Source organism: Leucopleurus acutus, assembly GCF_964270905.1.
Source record: "Leucopleurus acutus genome assembly, chromosome: 18".
NCBI classification, from domain to species: domain Eukaryota; kingdom Metazoa; phylum Chordata; class Mammalia; order Artiodactyla; family Delphinidae; genus Leucopleurus; species Leucopleurus acutus.
Window position 1 is genome coordinate 2,671,638 of NC_139160.1, and position 18,779 is coordinate 2,690,416.

Genomic DNA, 18,779 nt, shown 5'->3' on the forward strand with positions numbered 1-18,779 from the left:
TCTATAAGTCACAGTTTGAATGTGATTCTCTGCTGGGTGAAGTCGACTGGACACTGTAGAGACTTGGATAGAAAGAAAATAAAGGCATGTGTAGCCTGGGAACTCAGAGCCAGCAGGAATTTTGTATATACTGTGTAGGTAGACAAAGCTTCAATTCTCATAACCTAAATTTGTAAAGAATTACATCGTACTTGTCTATGGTATCCTTTTAAAAGGTGATTCCTTTTAAAACATAAATAGTGTTATGTCTTACTAACATACTAAATAATATTATGGTTTACTAGTGGATATAGTAAATGGTAACATTGTATAGTAAATACAGAAAGCAGTCCCTCATGTTATTAATGTTAACTGTATCTTCTTATCTTTCAGAGCTCTTCAACCAGAAATAACATTTAACGAGAGCAATGGCTTTCAAAGTGCTACTAGAACAACAGAAAACATCTTTCACGGTTGTAGTTTTACTAGCCTGTTTGGTAAGTCAGCTCTTTACTTTCATAATGTGGGGAAAGAATTCATAGAACTACAAAAAAAAAAAAAAAAAAAAAAGAATTCATAGAACTAGTACCCAATCTATTTTCTATTTCTAACGCCATATCTTAAAATTTTCTTTCAAATTCATTTTATCATTGTTGCATTTAATTAATAAGTCAAAGGTTGCTGTTGGGTCTTGACTTGTATAACAATGGCCGCAATTACTTATTTAAATCTAGATGAAATCATAAAACCACAGCATCGCTCGTTGCTGCGTGATAATGACGCGCCATCGAGTTTGTAGGCAGATGCCTCTCCCAGCACAGCCTAACAAGACCTTAGATTCTAGTTTGGAGCCCATGACTTCACAGGTTGTGAAAAATTAGGAATCATTTCTTAAATGCTATTGTTTTACATAGTTATTTATATCCTTCTTGGTTTCAAAAAGCATCAAAGACAGATGGAGAATTGTAATGTTTGAAAGCTTTAACACAGAACATCTATGAAGGTGTTCAAAAGAATTACTGAAACATTTAATCTGGAGATGCAGTCATGATCTACAAATATAAAAAGAATTATTTACACTGAAGACAGTTCCTGAAGTCTTCTTGGAAGACAAAGGAAGAGGAAATGGGGTCCGACTGGAGTCTGACATGCAGATAGATGTAAGGAAAACATCCCTTCCTTGAGTTGAGGTTGTTAAACATTGGAAGAAATGGTCCACAAGAGAAGCTGTGGCATTTCTTTCTCAAAGCGATGCAGCGTCTTTGTGGTGGAGGGGAATCTCCTCTCTCCTTTAAATAAAACCAAACTCCTCTAAGATTGGTTGTTAATGAGGGTTAAGAAAGGTGGGAGGTGATTACTAGACCTTTAGCCCCAAATCATGGTTTGGTCTTGAACCCCACCTTGGATTCTCCCTCCTGCCTGCTCTAGAGGTTAAGGCTGTGATTTTATTTAAGGAGGTTGGCTGACTTCATTATAGATATTTGCTCCAAGGTGGAGACAGTTTGTACTGAATAACCTCCCATTGTTATAACCATCAAAAACCATTTCTGTGCACTTGTGCCGTGGACATGACACACACCAGCCTCTGTTCCCCCAGTGCTTCCTAAGGTTCTCAGTTTTCCTTTAGGGAAACAAAATTGTGTCAATAGTCAGGAATGTTACTGAGGGAGTCCCTGCTTGATGTAAGAGTTTGAACTGAATGTTGTCACCAGTCTGAGATTCTGTTAATATCAGCATTTTTAATGAAATACCGTCTGTTAAGAAGCAGATATACACACTTTTGTAGGATGGTGTGTATAAGATGAACTTACATTTATAGGTAAAATAAGAAATAAAGACTATATCTTGAAAATGACTTACAACCTTTGTTTTTGCAAAGCAGATAATCTTTGCATTTAAGTCCTGTGCTGTGAACCAAAGTTCATTGTTAGGACATAGAGAACAGACTTGTGGTTGCCAAGGGGGAGGGAATGGGGGAGGGATGGATTAGGAGTTTGGGGTCAGCAGATGCAAACTATTACATATAGGATGGATAAACAACAAGGTCCTACTATATAGCACAGGGAACTATATTCAATATCTGGAGATAAACCATAATGGAAAAGAATATGAAAAAGAATGTATATATATGTATAACTGAATCAGTTTGCTGGGCAGCAGAAATTAACATAACATTGTAAATCAACTATACTTTAATTTTTAAAAAAGTATATTGTTAGGTCCAATTTAAGTGGCAAAATGGCAGTCAGTAGGAAAGTAAGTTCATGTTTACATGACACTTTTACTCTGAAGCATTCAGAGAATTGGGCCATTGTTATTTTCATCATTATCAGGAATTTTACTGATGTCACGATTGTCAGAATTTTTTGAATGATGAACTCTAAGTAAATGGAATTCAGCTGAAAAACTTCTGCATCAAAGCTGGGTATCAGATATGTCTAAAGGATAATAGCAGAGCTCTTGGGACTAGTATTTGTATTCCATTTACTTATTTATTCAGCTCATTATGGGTGAATATGTTTTCTTAAAGAGCAAAAATATAATTCTTGAATTCAGACTTTTTCAGGTTGCAAAAGGACCTCGGTCTCTGCATAACTGTTCTTTTATACATCTTCTTACTTAGAAAAGAGAGCAGTTTCTACCTGTTTTTACCTTGGGTACTCAGAAAAGTGTCAGAAGAAGATAGCAGTTAAATCCAGAAAAAGAGAACTCTCATTCAAGGAATACAGAGAGGAATCAGGCTTGTTGACTTAATTGTTCCACTGACTTTTCCAGAAAGTGGTTATTCTTCCTAAAGTGAAAACTGAAATTAATGTTTACATTCAGTGGTTATGCGAATAACACTGAAGATACTATTCCTTTTTTGTGAAAAATAGAATTAACTTCCCTTAAGATAACGTGTTGTGAAACATTTATTTCAGGCATGTAGAGTGATCTGTGAAACAGGAGACTGTGGACAACAGGAATTCAGGAATCAGTCAGGAAATTGTGTTCTCTGCAAGCAGTGTGGGCCAGGCATGGAGTTGTCCAAGGTAACTGTCGGGTGTGTGGGAAAGTTGTAGATCTCTGTCTTTAAAATGCGTTCTTTTCAGCTAAATTCTTGCAGTTAATGACTAGTGAAGATTTCTTGGTTTGTCACGTCCCTTTAGCCAAATATTGCACAATTCCCTTTTCAATACATTCGATTCATGTGTCTTACTGAGATAAAAGAAATAGATTCTAATAACCATAATTCAATAAATGTCATTGTTGTGTATAATTTAGTGTTTATTGTATTTTATTGAAAGAATAGAATCATTAAACAAGGTCCTACTGTATAGTACAGGGAATTATTCAGTGACCTGTGATAAACTGTAATGAAAAAGTATACGAATAATGGCATCACTTTGCTGTACAGCAGAAATTAACACAACATTGTAAATCAACTGTACTTCAATAAAATAAATTTTAAAAAAGAATAGAATCATTAAGGTTTATTTGCTCTAATTAAAAAGAATCAGCATTCTACTAAAGATTTATAAATAAAGCATTGATAACAGAAAATGGTAATAATACTATTTACTGGGCCTTCTTTTTCTTAAAATTAAGGTTACAATTACTAGTCAAGAAAAACAGAGCCCCAGCAGTGTCTTAAGTAACCAGGCTCCAAGGTCGCAGTTCTTTTCCAGGCCAGGGTTTGGAACATTCCTTTGACAGTGCCAGTATGATTATTAATTTTCCCACCTTGAGTATATGCTACTCCCAGGAGCATCTTCAATGTATTCATCTTCACCACTGCTTGTGAAGCAGCTGTGTTCCAGCTGGGTGGATTCAGAGTTCTGGGTGTTCCTGGGCACTTTGCTGTGAGCGTGTTCAGAGCCGCACATGCATTTGCTTTATTTTTTGACCTTTTGAAGACGTTACCAGTTGTGGACAATTGATGTATCGTTTTGTTCTAAAGAATGCACCAAGGTCTTCCTGTTAAAAAAGGAACAAAAGATGTGTCTTTTTATTTTAAGTGACTTTTCAAAGAGAAGTCCTTTCCCCTACAGTCTTCTGTTCTCTGAATTTGAGTCTTGTCATTCATAGATTTTTGATCGATGGTCTGCAAACAGCAGGAAACAAAGAATTATGCATTCCACAAGCAATTCCTGGTGGATGGCCTCTCTGGGTGTTGTGTTTAATATGTCGGCTTTCAGCTTCTTGTGCCCTCCGCTTGGAAGGAACTGGCTGAATTTTGAACTCTGCGGTGTCTAGTTGCTGAAGCCCCCTGGCCGATGTTTTTTAAATCCCTGTGGATTGTAGTAACATGTGTTTTCAGACATAGGTTTTGCTCTGTTGGAGGTAAAAAGGTCCTTTATAACAGGAGGGCTGCATATCTAGGATCTGTCAACAAAGTAGTTAAGAATGCGATTGTGCCCGCGAGGACAGCAGTGATGTTTCTACCCCTCAGAGTTCTTTTGTCAAATCTCTGTGAAAATATGGATGAATCATAGATTCGAAGAGATGAGTGAATCACTTCTAAGAAATTGCTCCCTAACCTTCATCCTTTATCTAGAGAATGAAGATGAAGGTTCTATCAGCTCGCAGTATTTTTTTTTAAATCCATCCTCCATTATCTGATAACAGTTTCTGCATTTCATAATTTCCCACAGATATCCATAAGAAGTATTTTTCATTAGGTAGTAATTTTCCCCAAGTATTGCAGTAGCTGTCCAACTTTACTGGGGCAACCAAAGGGGAACAATCTGAATAACCCTGCCTGTGTGTACTTATTTTAGTTATTAATATTTATGATCATTTTCCTCATCAAAAAAAGACCAGGACAAAACAGTGAGTGAGAAAGAGAGTAAAAGTAAAGGTAACGACGCCACCGAAATATTAGATTCTCAGGACCCACTCAGAAGCACAAGCTTACAAATGTAGAGCGTGTTCCTGCCTGTCCTGAGGCGTCCGCCCTGCAGGCAGGCAACCCCTCAGCTTTCACCCTCGCTGTCTAAACAGACCGCCCAGCTCCTTGTAACAGACGCTTAGCGAATCTTTGCTCAAGGAGTGGACGAGCCTGTCAGCCTCGGATGGGTTTTGGAAAAAAAGGTGACAGTTAAATCTAGTAATGTAAAAGTTAACGAATGTGTGACTGTGTGTTGCAAATAATGTTTGGCCAAGTCTTTTAGCTTGGTTCTAGCTCTTAGTAAATAAAATTAGCAAGTGAGCCTCGCTCAGGGTCTAAAATGTAAAACATAAGAAAGGCAAAGGAGTCAAATACACCTATGGGAGTAAAAATACATTTTTTATTTTCTAGTTAATTAATCAAGGCAAAGGATGTGAGTTTTTTATAAACAATTACTTTGGAGCTGGAAGTTTCTAAACTGTCCACTCATGAATTTGCAGTTTCTTCCTTCCAGGCTGCCTTTATTAAATTTTTAGCAAGAACATACATCTTTCAAAGGAAAGAAGAGTAAGTTCTGAGTATATTAAAATCAGATAAATCACTTAAATCAACAAGTATGTTCAACTGGTTAATTGTCACTTCCAAGCTTTGCAAATCAAGGCAAAATTTATTCTTTTCACTGAGACTAAGTTTTTGTTAAATTGTTAGATAACTACATTTATAAATAGTCTATTTGCTTGTTGCTTGGAATACTAACTATATCATTGGGGGGGGGGGTTACCTGTTAATTTGTAATGAAGCAGATGAGTCCAGGAGTCTTTTCTTTTTTAACTGAGGTGTACCATTTTGGCTACCAGTGGTGTTTGAAATTTTGAAAGCACAATAAATAGCAAATATTTTATAATTAGTTATGAAAAAGTAGGGAAGCTGGATCAAATTATTGATATCCACAACTAAAGTTTTCTTTATATTAAGAATTTTTAAAAGAGCATTTTCACCAAACATAGAGTTTTTAATCATCTTTATTCTAACATTATTATGTAACTTACTCTGCTGTACTAAGCATAATTGAAAACTTCTGTCCATTTTTCTACTATCATGTCTATCCAAAATAAATTCCGGGTCATGAGGTTCGAATTACAAACGTACATCTATACCTTAAAAGTCAAGCTTGCAAACACTTTGGGTGAGCAGGTGTGGTTGAAATTTCCATCTGTGGTTTTATTATTCCTAATTATTATTTTCTTTGGAAGGCATTCGGTCCTGCCTTTTCACGAGGTGTGGCTTACTCTCCCACGGTTAGGTCTCTACATTGGGACATGCAGTTGGGCTTGTTGGAAGGTGCCGGAAGAGCTTTCCAGGGGCAGCATGTGCTCTGCTCACCTGTTGTGTGTGGTCAGCGCTTCCCGACCGCTTTTTACTTCCTTTCAGTTGTGAGAGCGTAAGGAGTCTACGCAGCAGCTCCAGGTTCAGTAAGACCCCTGATGCTTGTTGAGAGCAGTACCCTTCTCATCTTTGGCCACTTTTTAAACGAGTACTTATTTTCACCTTTGACCCTGGATACGTTGCGTGTGTTCATCTGCAGGGTGTGTCTTAAACTAAAAAATACGGACTCTCTCTCAAAATGTCTTTAATTGTGAGTCTGTGATGTATACCATGCAATGAAAATAGCTAACATTGGCCAACATGTATTATAGTGAGCCAGGTTCTATGTGATCTTTGTACGACTTAAGGAATTCTTACAGCATACGTCTTAAGTGGGGAGTATATATAACTACCCCTGTTTACAGATGCGACACAGAGGTTAGACGGTGTGTCCACCATCACTGTAAGTAAGTGACAGTGTCGGGGGGACGGGGGGCTCTTGGGGTCACCGTCTGCCTCCCGCCTTGATACTGCCCGAGGACAGCTCACCTGGAAGGACTTTCTGTGCTGATGCACATGGTCTCTACCTGTGCTGTTCAACACGGGTGCTACGAGCCACTGTGGTTATCGAACACGTGAACTGTGGCTGGTGTCACCGAGGAGCTGGGTTGCTTATTTTATTTCATTTTAAGTAATGAAATTTAAGTTTCCCCATGTGAGGTTATGGTTGTCATTTTGGACAGTGTTGTTCTAGAATGATCGACTTCCCTCCAGAAGCAGTGGCTTAGGACCAACTTTGAAAACACAGACAAATATCCCAGCGTGTGCGATGCGGGAGCTGCTCCCAGCAGCCTTCTCCCCGCCCTCCTCCTCCGGGCAGTGCGCTTGTCCAGGTCCCCACCTGTCCCTCCCACTCCGCTGGCTCCACCCACCAGCGCTGCCCTGGGGCCACGAAGAGCGGTAGCATCTCAGCAGCCCTTTCGGTTCCCAGGTCCCTCCCACAGAGCCCCAAGCACCATCTCTGTCATTTCGGCTCTTTTTTAGTAACTCAGCTTAGGAAGTCGTTTTCCTGAATCTTTGGGAAAATATGTGACGGGTCACCGAGCCATTTAGAATCTGTGTTGAGGACTTTATCCCCTTGAGCCCTATTTACTCTCTCCCCCACTGCAGGGTTTAATTTTTAGTCTTTGAAAGTTTATGATAAAGATAATGAATAATGTCTTTTTCCTATTTCCGAGGCAAAAAATACCGAGTATGATTTCCATGGCTCTGTAAGCAAGCTACGCTGGGCGTTTTGACCACGAGCGTGTGCGTGAGCGTTCGGTGGCGTCCTGGGGGCTCGTGAGAGTGAGCGGGAGATGATTTTTGTTTTCCCGAAGTGATCACATTAGACTTGAATTCTCACCGTCTAGAGTTTGCCCGCCCACGGCCCCTCCTCCGCACCGAGCATTAATGCCAACAGTGTGCTTTTAACACGCTCGCCTCCCGGCAGTAAATCAGGAAACTAGTTTTTGCATGAGCCTCTGGAAACAGACTTCAAGTCTCTGGAACGGTTTTCAAAGTAAGCTTTGCTAAGCAATTATTGGGATGACTTTAGTTAATGTGAAAAAAGTTAATTCTTGTAAACAGCAGCACCCTTCCCTCCCCGCGGGTGCACGCGGGGCTCCCTGTTTTTAAAGACATCTCCTCTTTGGAAAACTGTTTACATCCTTAGGAAGAAAATCACACAAAGATTAATGTAATTTTCAAGCATAAAAAAGATTCATTTCTGCCATTTAATTACAGCATCGCTCACTTTATTTGTGTCTAATTATACCTAATCAAGCCCAGTGGTGTTTGGCAGGTATTAACAAGCTCTAGCTTGTAGTTTTTCTTTAGAAAACTCAACTATGGGTTTTCACAAACCAACAGTTGGGGGGCTATGTCTTTGGTGTTGTTTTCTTAAAGGAAATTAAAAAGCTGATTGCTGCACACCAGCCGCACCTGAATCTAATTTGTCGTTTCCATTTGTGTGCCCTAGATTTTCTTTATAAATAACTTCTTCTCCATCCAGTTTGAGCTTTCAAAATTCAAAGAACCCAAGTTAATACTTATTGGCTGTACAAATAAATAGTGCTTTTGACCGGAGGCCCCTGGATGTGTTTCCTGGATAATTCATGGTCTGTGAGGATCTCCCCTGTCGGGGGGCGAGCCTGCTCCCCCAGCGTGTAGGTGGGATCCAGTGGTGTTTTTTGATCAGTTCTGGATCTGCAGAGGGAGAGAAGAAGGAAGGGGATGTGAGCGCTGTTTACTTTCGGTCATTTTGCTACTGGAAAGCCACCAAATGTGGCTTAAAAATATTGGGCAGAGTGACAGAGCCACGGCTGCCCCCAGCTCGGCTGGAAGAAGCCCAGCTGGGCCCAGCCCTCTCTTGCTTTGGAGCCAAGATCAGGAAGCTGCTTACACCTCCGTCCGCCCAGGGGGAAGGCTTGGCCTTACCAGCTAGGAGATGTTGCTGTGGCCCTTACAGGCTTTTGCTCCCTGGGATAAAATAATAGTAGTTGTACTAATACTGATACTGCTACTAATAATAAACTTGAGCAAATACTGCTTCACACAATATTTGTTCGTCCGTCTGTTTACCCAGCATTAGCTCTTCATCACGCACTGGCGTAGCTGCGGTGAAAGAAGAGATACTCAGTGGCACCTGCTGAAGTGGGCAGGGCAGGCATCGTTCAGAACCTTTGCAGTAGGCATGAGGATTTTACAGCGGGAGGGAAGGGGCTGATCTCCGAATACAGCCTGGATGAGTGGGAGTTCATAGCCGAGGAGGAGGGGTCGAGTCCGTGGTGGGAATCGCTACCAGGAGACACGAGAGGCGGAGAGTTTCTGACCGAAGCCGACCCGACGGGTTCTCGCTGGACACAGGGTGGGACGGCCGGATGTCACCTGGGGGGTGGGAGGCTGAGGACCCTGAGGGGGAGGGCCCTGGTTAAACTGACCCCGCAGGGCTCTTGCTGGAACTAGATTTCACGAGGCCATGCGCAGATGGGCCGGGAGAAGGTCCAGGAGGCCGACTCAAGCGTGGTCACGCAGAGAACCCTTGACGGCTTCAGGGATGTGGGCTTTGGGGAAGGCGGGGTAGGGGCGATGTCAGATGCCAAGGGTTAGTCCCTTAGTTTATGATTTGGGGAAGTAAGCAGGAAGCCTGTGGCCATGCATTCTTTTCTGTCCATGTGTATACTTTCCCACCTCGAAGTTTGTTAATAAAAAGGCCTTCCCGGTGGTTCAGGGCAGTCCTAGGTATTTCCTTCTAGCTTTCAGGCACCAGGTCATAATTTCAAAAATAAAGAACTGCCGTATTGTGTTGAAGCCTCAACGCATTTCTAGCATTGATGTTAATGGCAGACCGTCCTCCATAAAAATAAAACACGTAGCTAATCCTGGAGCCCAGGCCAGTGACTGACTCACTCTTCCCTCCCCTTCTCCTCCCTCTCCCTTAGCCTCCCACACCAAACACACACACACACACACACACACACACACACACACACACACACACACACACACACACAGTCCTCCTACTAACTGGTGAGAGGGCGAACTCAGTACAACCTGGAAAGTGTCAAAGAAAACCAGAACAGGACAGAGGTTACAGCAGGAAAAACAAATTCTATTCAGGAGCTTTTGCAACAGGAGAAGAGAGACCTCGCTCCAGAACCGCATTCAGCTCCACATGCAACGTGGACACATGGGGGTTATAGCCCCAGAGCAGAGCGGGGGGCAGGGTGGACGCTCACCAAGAGGAAACGGTGGAGGAAGGGGGATCCTGGCTATATAGACGCCAGGATTCCTGCTGCAGGCAGACAGGGGACCAGGCCTCACCTGGGGCGGGGGGTAGGGTGGGTGGCTTGGGAGGTCAGATATGGAGAATAAGCAGGTACTGAGGATGGGGGATTCTGGCTAAACCAACTGGACAGGATCCTCGGACAACCGGGTTGTTCAAGACCAGACCTAAGAACAGGGTGCGGTCGAAAAAGTGGCTCAGAGACACCTGCAGACTTTGGTCAAGCAGAGAGTCTGTCAAAGGAAAGACTGAGCAGAGCCAGTGTGGGCAGCCTGCCCCTTCCTCCTGTCACCATGGACCTGTCCACACCTCTGCTTCTGTCCCCAAAGGAAGCACTGTGCCTGGGAGCTCTCCCCCTTGTGCCCCAAGGTCACATGGGAAAAACTAAAAGATCTAATACTGTTGGTATTTTCATGAGATGCCCAATTAGATCACGTGATGCTTGCCAGCTCAGTTGGCCACGCTCGAAGGGTACCCTCTGTGCCCCAGCACCTGGGAGGATACCAGTGGGGTACCAACCTGCATCCCTGCGGAGGAACCTGCGCTCAGGGGCTGATGCCAGCGCTCCCCACAGTGCGCTGAGTGGGGTGAACGAAAAGGAGATGCAGAATAGTTGTCCACACACGAGGAGGATGTGTCTGGGAGGTTTCCCCAGACCTGGCACAGTGGTGGAGTGGGAAGTTAGGGACGGAGGATGGAAAGACGGGTTACCATGGGACAGGGGCTGGTGACCACCACCCCCCCCCCCGTCTCTCTCTCTGTTTCTGTCACTCTCTCTGTCTTTGTCTCTCTCTCTCCGTTGTTTCGCCTCCTTCCGTTTCTCTTGGTAGTTGTTTATTGAACTTAATATGGAAGATTTCAAGGCATTTTAACCACCTTGTTTTAGTGAATGAAATAAAAACATCAAGCTAGACATTTATATGGGGTAATTTAATATTTATATGCTTTTTACTTTATAGCCTGGATTTCAAATAATTATGACGTCTCTACGTTTATGGTGCTTTAGAAATGTGACAAATCAGCTCTAAATGTGGTTGCTGCCATGGATGCTATACAGTAATTCTTTGGAAATAACTGCTCTGAATTTCTAGTTAATTCAAGGTGTCTAGTTAATTTAACATGTGGAATGAGCACTTCATACACTTCTTAGACTCTCATGAACTGAAAGTGATGATATTATTCTTAAAAGTTTAAAAATAATATTAGGCTGTGTTTCTAATAATCTTTTTATAAATGGCAAATACTTTAGAGAAAGTATATATTTTAAAAATTTTATTGAAGTGTAGTTGATTTACAATGTTGTGTTAATTTCTGCTGCACAGCAAAGTGACTCAGCTATACATACATACGTTCTTTTTCATATTCTTTTCCATATGGTTTATCGTAAGATATTGAACGTAGTTCCCTATACAGTAAGACCTTGTTGTTTATCCATCCTACACATACTAGTTTGCATCTGCTAATCCCTAACTCCCACTCCCTCCCTCCCCCACCCCCCACCCCCCGTCCCGCTTGGCAACCACACGTCTGTTCTCTGTGTCTGTGAGTCTGTTTCTGAGAGAAAATATATTTTGAATAAAATTCCCCCAAATAATCGATCTCTGTACAAGTATGGCTCATGGTACCTGCTCTGTACATTTTGGTACTCTTTTGTGATGGTGATGATACAAAGCCTTATCTCAACCCCTCACCTGAATCTACCCCAAAGACAATTGCTGCAGCTGCCCTCAGAGCATATAAGCTGCAGGCAGAAATAGTAAGCCGGTATCCAGTTAATAAAGGCAAAAGCTGTGATGCCCTTGGAGCCTGGCTTTGTTTTCTGTCTGTACGTGATTTGGTCCAGTGCAGAGTGAACCAAAAAAAAAAAAAAAAGTTTCATGAAATCCTCATTCTATAAACTCTAATGACATGTAAATCACACACAACGATACATGGCAAAAACTCATTGGTCAAAGCGGTGCTTATGTACAATATAAACTCTAGACACGGCCAGGAATCAAAAAAGAAGCACAAAGATTTCCCAACACTGAAGTATATGTTTTCTCAAAAGAGATGGAACTGTCAATACACCTGTGTATATTCTTTGAAGTTCATTTCTAGTCCGATCATTTCTCTAGTTTCTCAGGACTGGAGAGGGGAGGTGAGTGGCTATAGACAGCGAGGCTTGGCAGGAGGGAGGGAGGGCCGTTGACCACGTGGCAGAGGCGTTAGAGCAGCAGAACGGCCCCACAGGCCCAGGACTGCCTAGTTCTTTGTATGACGGCGCAACGCAGTAGTGGATTCAACCAGGAAAGGTTAAATTCTATCTTATGTACCCATTTTCAAAAGGAGGTACTTGGGGGCTTCCCTGGTGGCGCAGTGGTTGAGCGTCCGCCTGCCGATGCAGGGGACACGGGTTCATGCCCCGGTCCAGGAAGATCCCACATGCCGCGGAGCGGCTGGGCCCGTGAGCCATGGCCGCTGAGCCTGTGCGGCCGGAGCCTGTGCTCTGCAACGGGAGAGGCCACGACAGTGAGAGGCCCGCGTACCGCAAAAAAAAAAAAATAAAAAAATAAAAAAAAAAGGAGGTACTTGGGATTCGATTTAGAAAAATTTTTATTCAATAAAAATGTTTTAGATGGAAAGTGATGTTTGAAGTAGCCTAGAAAAAATTGGGGTCTGCAGATCTCTTTATTCCCCAGTGAAGCTTTATTGTACTGGAATCAAGAAAATCGGTCTGTTGGGCTGTAGAGAATCCAAAACAGTAATGGCCATGGGTATCATTTGTTTGCGGACACCTGTGCTTGATTTAGAGTTGAGAGGCTTCATATGTTTTCCCTTTTATTCCTCAGAGTAACCCTGTAGGGCCTGCATTGTTAGCCCATCTCACAGATGAAGAGTCTGAGGGTCAGAGAGTTCCCAAAATAACCTAGCTGGCAAGTGGCCGATGTGTCTTTGGCTCCAATGCAGGAAAATATACACTTTCCCCCTGTATCAGCCTGGCTTGAAAAGCGACATTTCTGACGTTTGCTACCAGTTCATAGACGCCTACCTCTTTCCCTTTGTTTTCCTACCTTCCTCTCCCTCCCTTTTTCTTTCCTTCTCTGTTGTGTGTTAACCTGTATATGAGACCCTTACAGTCCCAGCTGCCTGGATCAAAGCGTGATGTTGAAATCGCTGCCGCAGGAACTTTGAGGGATATGCCAGCCTGTGAGTGAGGAGGTCCTGCCCCGGATGTCATGTGCACACGCTTTGATCCTGGGACTCGGGGTGGGAGGCTCCCTTCTGTGCCTAAAGAAAGCCTTCGGATGCCTGGGGCTCTCTCAGCAGCTAACACTGTCCTGGTGCAGATCCCACTGCTGTGCACAGCCCCCCAAAATAGCAGTGGTCTCCTTCCCGCCAAGACCAAGTACACATCCTAAGAAATTCTTTCTCAGCGTGTGTCTGTATTGTCTTCCTGATTACTAGAGGTGCTTTGTGCATTAAAATCAAATCATTACAGAAGTATAACAACTGAAAACACCTCATAATTCCACTACCCCCCCCCCCCCACAAAAAGATAATCCCTCTTAACAGTTCTAAAGAAATTCTAATTTGTGAATTAGTATTTAAAACTTTCCCCCCCTGCTTCTGTCTGTGCCTTGGGTTCGGAACGCTGTCTAGCTGGAGCCCTCAGGGTTAGGAAGGTGCTGACCTTCTGCTTTGTTTTTCTCCCCTGCTCTTTGCTGTGCTTGTTCAAGACACACATTTGAAAGACTGGCAGAGGAATTGAAGGGGGAAAGGAAGGGATAGCCCCTCCCAAATGTGAGTGAGTTCATTAGTGAGGTCTGGATTGAAGTATCATTGCTAATATCCTTTATTGAGTGGCTTACTGAGTACAGGGAATACTACTCTTTGTGCTGGTTTTTGTTTTTTAATTGAAGTATACTTGATTTACAATGTCGTGTTAGCTTCAGGTGTACAGCAAAGTGATTCAGTTATACATATGTACACACATATATATGTATATATATATGTATGTATATATACTCTTTCAGATTCTTTTCCCTTACAGGTTATTACAAGATATTGACTAGAGTTCCCTGTGCTATACAGTAGGTCTTTATTGATTACATATTTTATATATAGTAGTGTGTATATGTTAACCCTAACCTCCTAATTTATCCCTCCCTCCACCCACCCTTCCCCTTTGGTAACCATCCATTTGTGAGTCTATTTCTGTTTCGTAAATAAGTTCGTTTGTATCTTTGTGTGTGTGTGTGTTGGTTTTGATTTAATTTTCAGCCAATAAGTACTGCTTAGTTGACTTTGTATAAAAATATGGATGAAGAAGTTAAATATATAAATTTTATGGAGAAGCGAGAATTCTGACCTTGCTGGATCTGTGTTCTGGCTTCCATGGTTCCCAATGAGGAAGCTGAGGCTGTGATTGGGAGCCCTGCCCGCCCCGCCCCCCCGCCGCTGCCCCTCTGGCTGTGTGTGGGCTCCCAGCATGCCCTCCACGTGCGGCTCTGTTTGCAGCTCGAGAGCTGCTGTCTGATTTTCTTTTTAATGGCCAGTGTTCAATAGAAACCATCACATAGTGCAGATAACTGTGTTAACATTTGATATCTAATCTTTCAGACATCTTCCTGTGTATATGTCACATAAAGTGCCTGAAAGTCCCAGAGTGTAGTGGTATGAAGTCTGGCTCTGGAATTAAACCACGTAGGTTCGTACCATATGACTCAGCAATTCCGCTCCTAGGTATACATCTGAAAAAAACAAAAACACTAATTTGAAAAGATACGTGCACTCAGTGTTCATAGCAGCACTATTTACAATAGCCAAGGTATGGAAGCAACCTAAGTGCCCATCCACAGATGAATGGATAAAGGAGATGTGGTACGTATATGCAATGGAATATTACTCAGCCATAAACAAGAAAGAAAATTTGCCATTTGTGGCAACATGGAAGGACTTGGAGGGCACTGTGCTAAGTGAAGTAAGTCAGACAGAGAAAGACAAATACTGTGTGATATCACTTGTGTGTGGACTCTAAACAATACAACAAACTAGCAAGTAAAACAAAAAAGAAGCAGACTCACAGATAAAAGAGAATAAACTAGTGGCGACCAGTGGGGAGAGGGAGGGGGAGGGGCAAGGTAGGGGTGGGGGATTTTTTCAAAAGGATTATTATGGGATTATATGAAATCATGTGTGTGAAACTTTTGAAAATTGTAAAGTGCTATATAATAAATAAATTAATTAATTAATTAATTAAGAAAACGTGTAGGTTCAGATCCTGGTTCTGACATTAGCAGTGTCTCTTTGGTTAAGGTGCATGCCTTCTGGGAAACCCCATACTCCCATCCAGGAAATCGGAGCATGGGAAGCGCTTTCCTCATTGTGGGGGAGGAGGAATTAATGAGACCCTGGCATAGGGGAAGCCCCCGATAAATGTTAGCACTTACTATTAATGTTGTTGTAAGAAATGGGATCCTATTTCTCATTCTGTTTTGTAACTTATTTTTTAAACTATCATGAACACTCGTCTATGGCGTTCTTTTTGTGACTGCATTTATAACGGCATCATGTGACACACTGTGATTGACTTAGTGCTGGAACTCGTATGCAGGTCAAAGAGCCGTCTGTGAAGCCCATCCTTGGAAAGCAGTTCTGGGTTCTGATGGCCAAATCTAGAGATGCTTGAGACCTTTAGTATCACAGGGTTTGATCCAAACAAGGATTTAGTGTTCTTATAAGCGTTGTGTAAGCATCTTCCCTCTCTCAGACAGTAATAAACAGCTAACCATTCCAAGTTTCTCTAAGGATATTGTAAGCTTCTGACGTTTCGTATGCAGCTGTCCTTGTGTTCTGTTACTTATCACAGCACTTCCTTTCTGCCTTGATAAGTGACTAGGTGTCTACGTATTTCCCCGACTCTAGCTTCTGAGCACTCAGATGACCAGCTGAGTTGAAGTGCCGTAATTCTGCCCTCAGCTGGCGGTAATGCCGCAGCAGCGGGGGAGGCGGGGGAGGGGGAGAGCCTTTCTTATTCAAATGCTCGTGCTTCTGGAATAAAGTGGATGAGTAAGTATACTTAGGTCGTAAGAGAGATTATTAGCAGGGGGAGACACATTGGAACTCGCTGAAAGAGTGGCCTTTGTGTCCAGAGAGGCGGGCGCTGGGTAGTCACCAGCCCAGTTCTCCGCCGTCTCCTCGTCCCCCTTTTTCACGCTCGCGGGGTCTGAATAGCTGTCTCTTGCCTGTTCATCCCCGCAGGAATGTGGCTTTGGCTACGGGGAGGATGCCCAGTGTGTGAGGTGCTGGCCGCACAGGTTCAAGGAGGACTGGGGCTTTCAGAAGTGCAAGCCGTGCCTGGACTGCGCCCTGCTGAGCCGCCTCCAGAAGGCCAACTGCTCTGCCACCCGCGACGCCATCTGTGGGGACTGCCTGCCCGGGTATGTGGCCAGTCCTTCCCGCGTAATGAGTCTGAACAGGCTTTTCTCTGGTTCCCTTCCAAGTGCAGATGGCCGCTGATGTTAACCTGAACACACTTGCCGAGGTTCGTGGCTCTTCTATTCTCTGGGCCTCCTGTGTGCCCTGCACGGCGACAGGCGTGGTTAGAATGCAATGGATAAGCGTGGTGACCGAGGCTCCGTGTCCCGAAAATCCTCAGAGCTCCTGCAGATCGATAAAACAGAAAACATGGACAAAGGGACGAAAGAAAAAACTAGACAGTTCACAAAAGAGGCAGGTGTGTGGCCTGTGACCATACAAAGATGTCCATCCTCAACATGATCGGAGAAATGCAAATACCGCCATCCAGTCATTTCTGCAGTATTTTGTAAGGCATCACTTTGGGGAGGGAGACAGAGATCCCCACCCACAGGCAGCTTATATCCTAATAAGATTTGACAAATACCTACACAGTAAATGATAAGTTATACAAAAAGGTGGAAATATGATTTCTATGGAAAAAAAGAAAATCGCAAGCAGCTCAGGGCGTTGGGCGTGCCCCTGGGGGACGCAGGGGATGCAGGTTGCAGGATCAAGGTGGGTCATCAGGATGGGCGATGCTGGAAAGGTGAGCTGTCTCTGTCACAGACCCTGGGGTGGACATGGCCTGGTGTATCTTAGAAACTGCCGAGAGGCCGAGGCAGCCACAGGAGGAGGGAGAGCGGAGAAGAGGGAGAGGCAGTGCGAGCAGTAGGGGGTGGGCAGCTGTACCGGTGGAGACCTGAAATGGGCACGTTGAAAAGGAACCCAGGCCATGGACAGCAAGGGGACCACACCTGGGCCAGGTGGGGAGACAAAGCCCAGGAGGAGGAACTTTAACATTTTAAGTGCTTCTAGGTAACGGTTGGCCGGACATGCCAGATAAAACAGGCAGCTGGAAGCCAGAGTCCTGAGGAAGCCCGGGACTCAGTGGGGCCAGTGTGGTTGTCTGTTAGGGACGAGGCGTTGCTGCAGGAAGTAAGGAGGGGAGGGGACAAAGTGAGCATCAGGAGGACCTGATTAGTATCTAGTGGAGCCAGAGGAGAGATGAGGATTCCCGGAGCTTTCCTAGAACCCAGGCTTTATTGCAGAAGTAAAGCAACCAGGGCCGGCAGCGTGACGGGAGCAGCAAACTGTATTACGTAGTGGCTAAGCAGTTTATGTGAATTACTGTCTGTGACGTTCACAGTGTTTTAAAAACGAAGAAAGTGAGCCTTATCATTAAGGTTATTCAGGCGAGATGGCACAGGAGTGCGCAGTGCGGCTTGGACTCTGCCACCAGAGTCCACGCTCCAAGTCAGTGCAGACGGAGGACGCTGACTGCACTCCGCCGGCTCGTGCCCACGGGAGCAGGGATTTGACAGATGCTGGGTGCCCGCTCTGGGGCTTTTAGTGAAGCCAGAGGGCAGATAAAGCTCTGGGCCTGAAGGCCAGAAACAGGGCAGGGAATAGCCTCATGGGTCAAGCAAGTCCTTATGCGAAGACTCAGAACCCAAACAGATGCAGAAAGTGGTGGTCTTACACCAGCAGCACAAGTGACCAAAGAAAAAATAGCTATATTTGACCTCATCAAAATTAAAGCCTTTTGTGCTTCACAGGATACCATCAAGAAATTGAAACAACAACCCCCAGAATTAAAGGAACGATTCGTAACTCTATCTTATCTTATCTAGCACATATAAAGAACTCTTACAACTCAATAACAAAAAGACAAATAACCCAATTAAAATACGGGCAAAGGATTTGAATAGACATTTCTCCAAAGAAGAGACACAAATGACCAGTGAGCTCATGAAAAGATATACAATGTCAATTAGTCATCAGCAAACGCAAAAAAAGAAAAAAAAAGACCCACATACTTCACACCCATCAGGATGGTTATAACCAAAAGACAGGCAGTAACAGGTGTTGGTGAGGATGTGGAGAAACTGGGAATGTAAAATTGTGCAGCCACTTCGGAAAACAGTACGGCGTTTCCTCAGAAAGCTGCACGTAGAGTTACCATGCGACCCAGCACTTCTGCTCCTGAGCGTGTAACCAAGGGAACTGAAAACATGTCCACACGAAAACTTGTCCACAGATGTCCATAGCAGCCTTATACATGAGGGTCAGAAAGTAGAAATGACCCAAATGTTCATCAGCTGGTGAATGGATAAACAAAATGGAGTGTATCTAGCAATGGAATATTATTCAGCGGTAAAAAGGAATGAATTACTGATACGTATGACAACATGGAGAAACCTAGAAAACATTATGCTAAGTGAAAGAAGCCAATCACAA

General features: G+C 43.6%; 1 protein-coding gene across 1 annotated transcript in view; it reads left to right on the top strand.

Moving 5' to 3' along the window:
• Positions 1 to 392: 392 nt before the first annotated feature.
• TNFRSF19 (TNF receptor superfamily member 19) overlaps positions 393 to 18,779 on the top strand; it is a gene marked incomplete at its 3' end in the record, with an annotated part of 68,055 nt that continues 49,668 nt past the window's right edge. Inside the window, exons 1-3 of the mRNA XM_082859626.1 lie at positions 393 to 476; positions 2,901 to 3,011; positions 16,284 to 16,462. Coding sequence (XP_082715752.1) covers positions 408 to 476; positions 2,901 to 3,011; positions 16,284 to 16,462 — 359 coding nt within the window. The 5' untranslated portion in view covers positions 393 to 407. The remainder of the gene's footprint in view (positions 477 to 2,900; positions 3,012 to 16,283; positions 16,463 to 18,779) is intronic.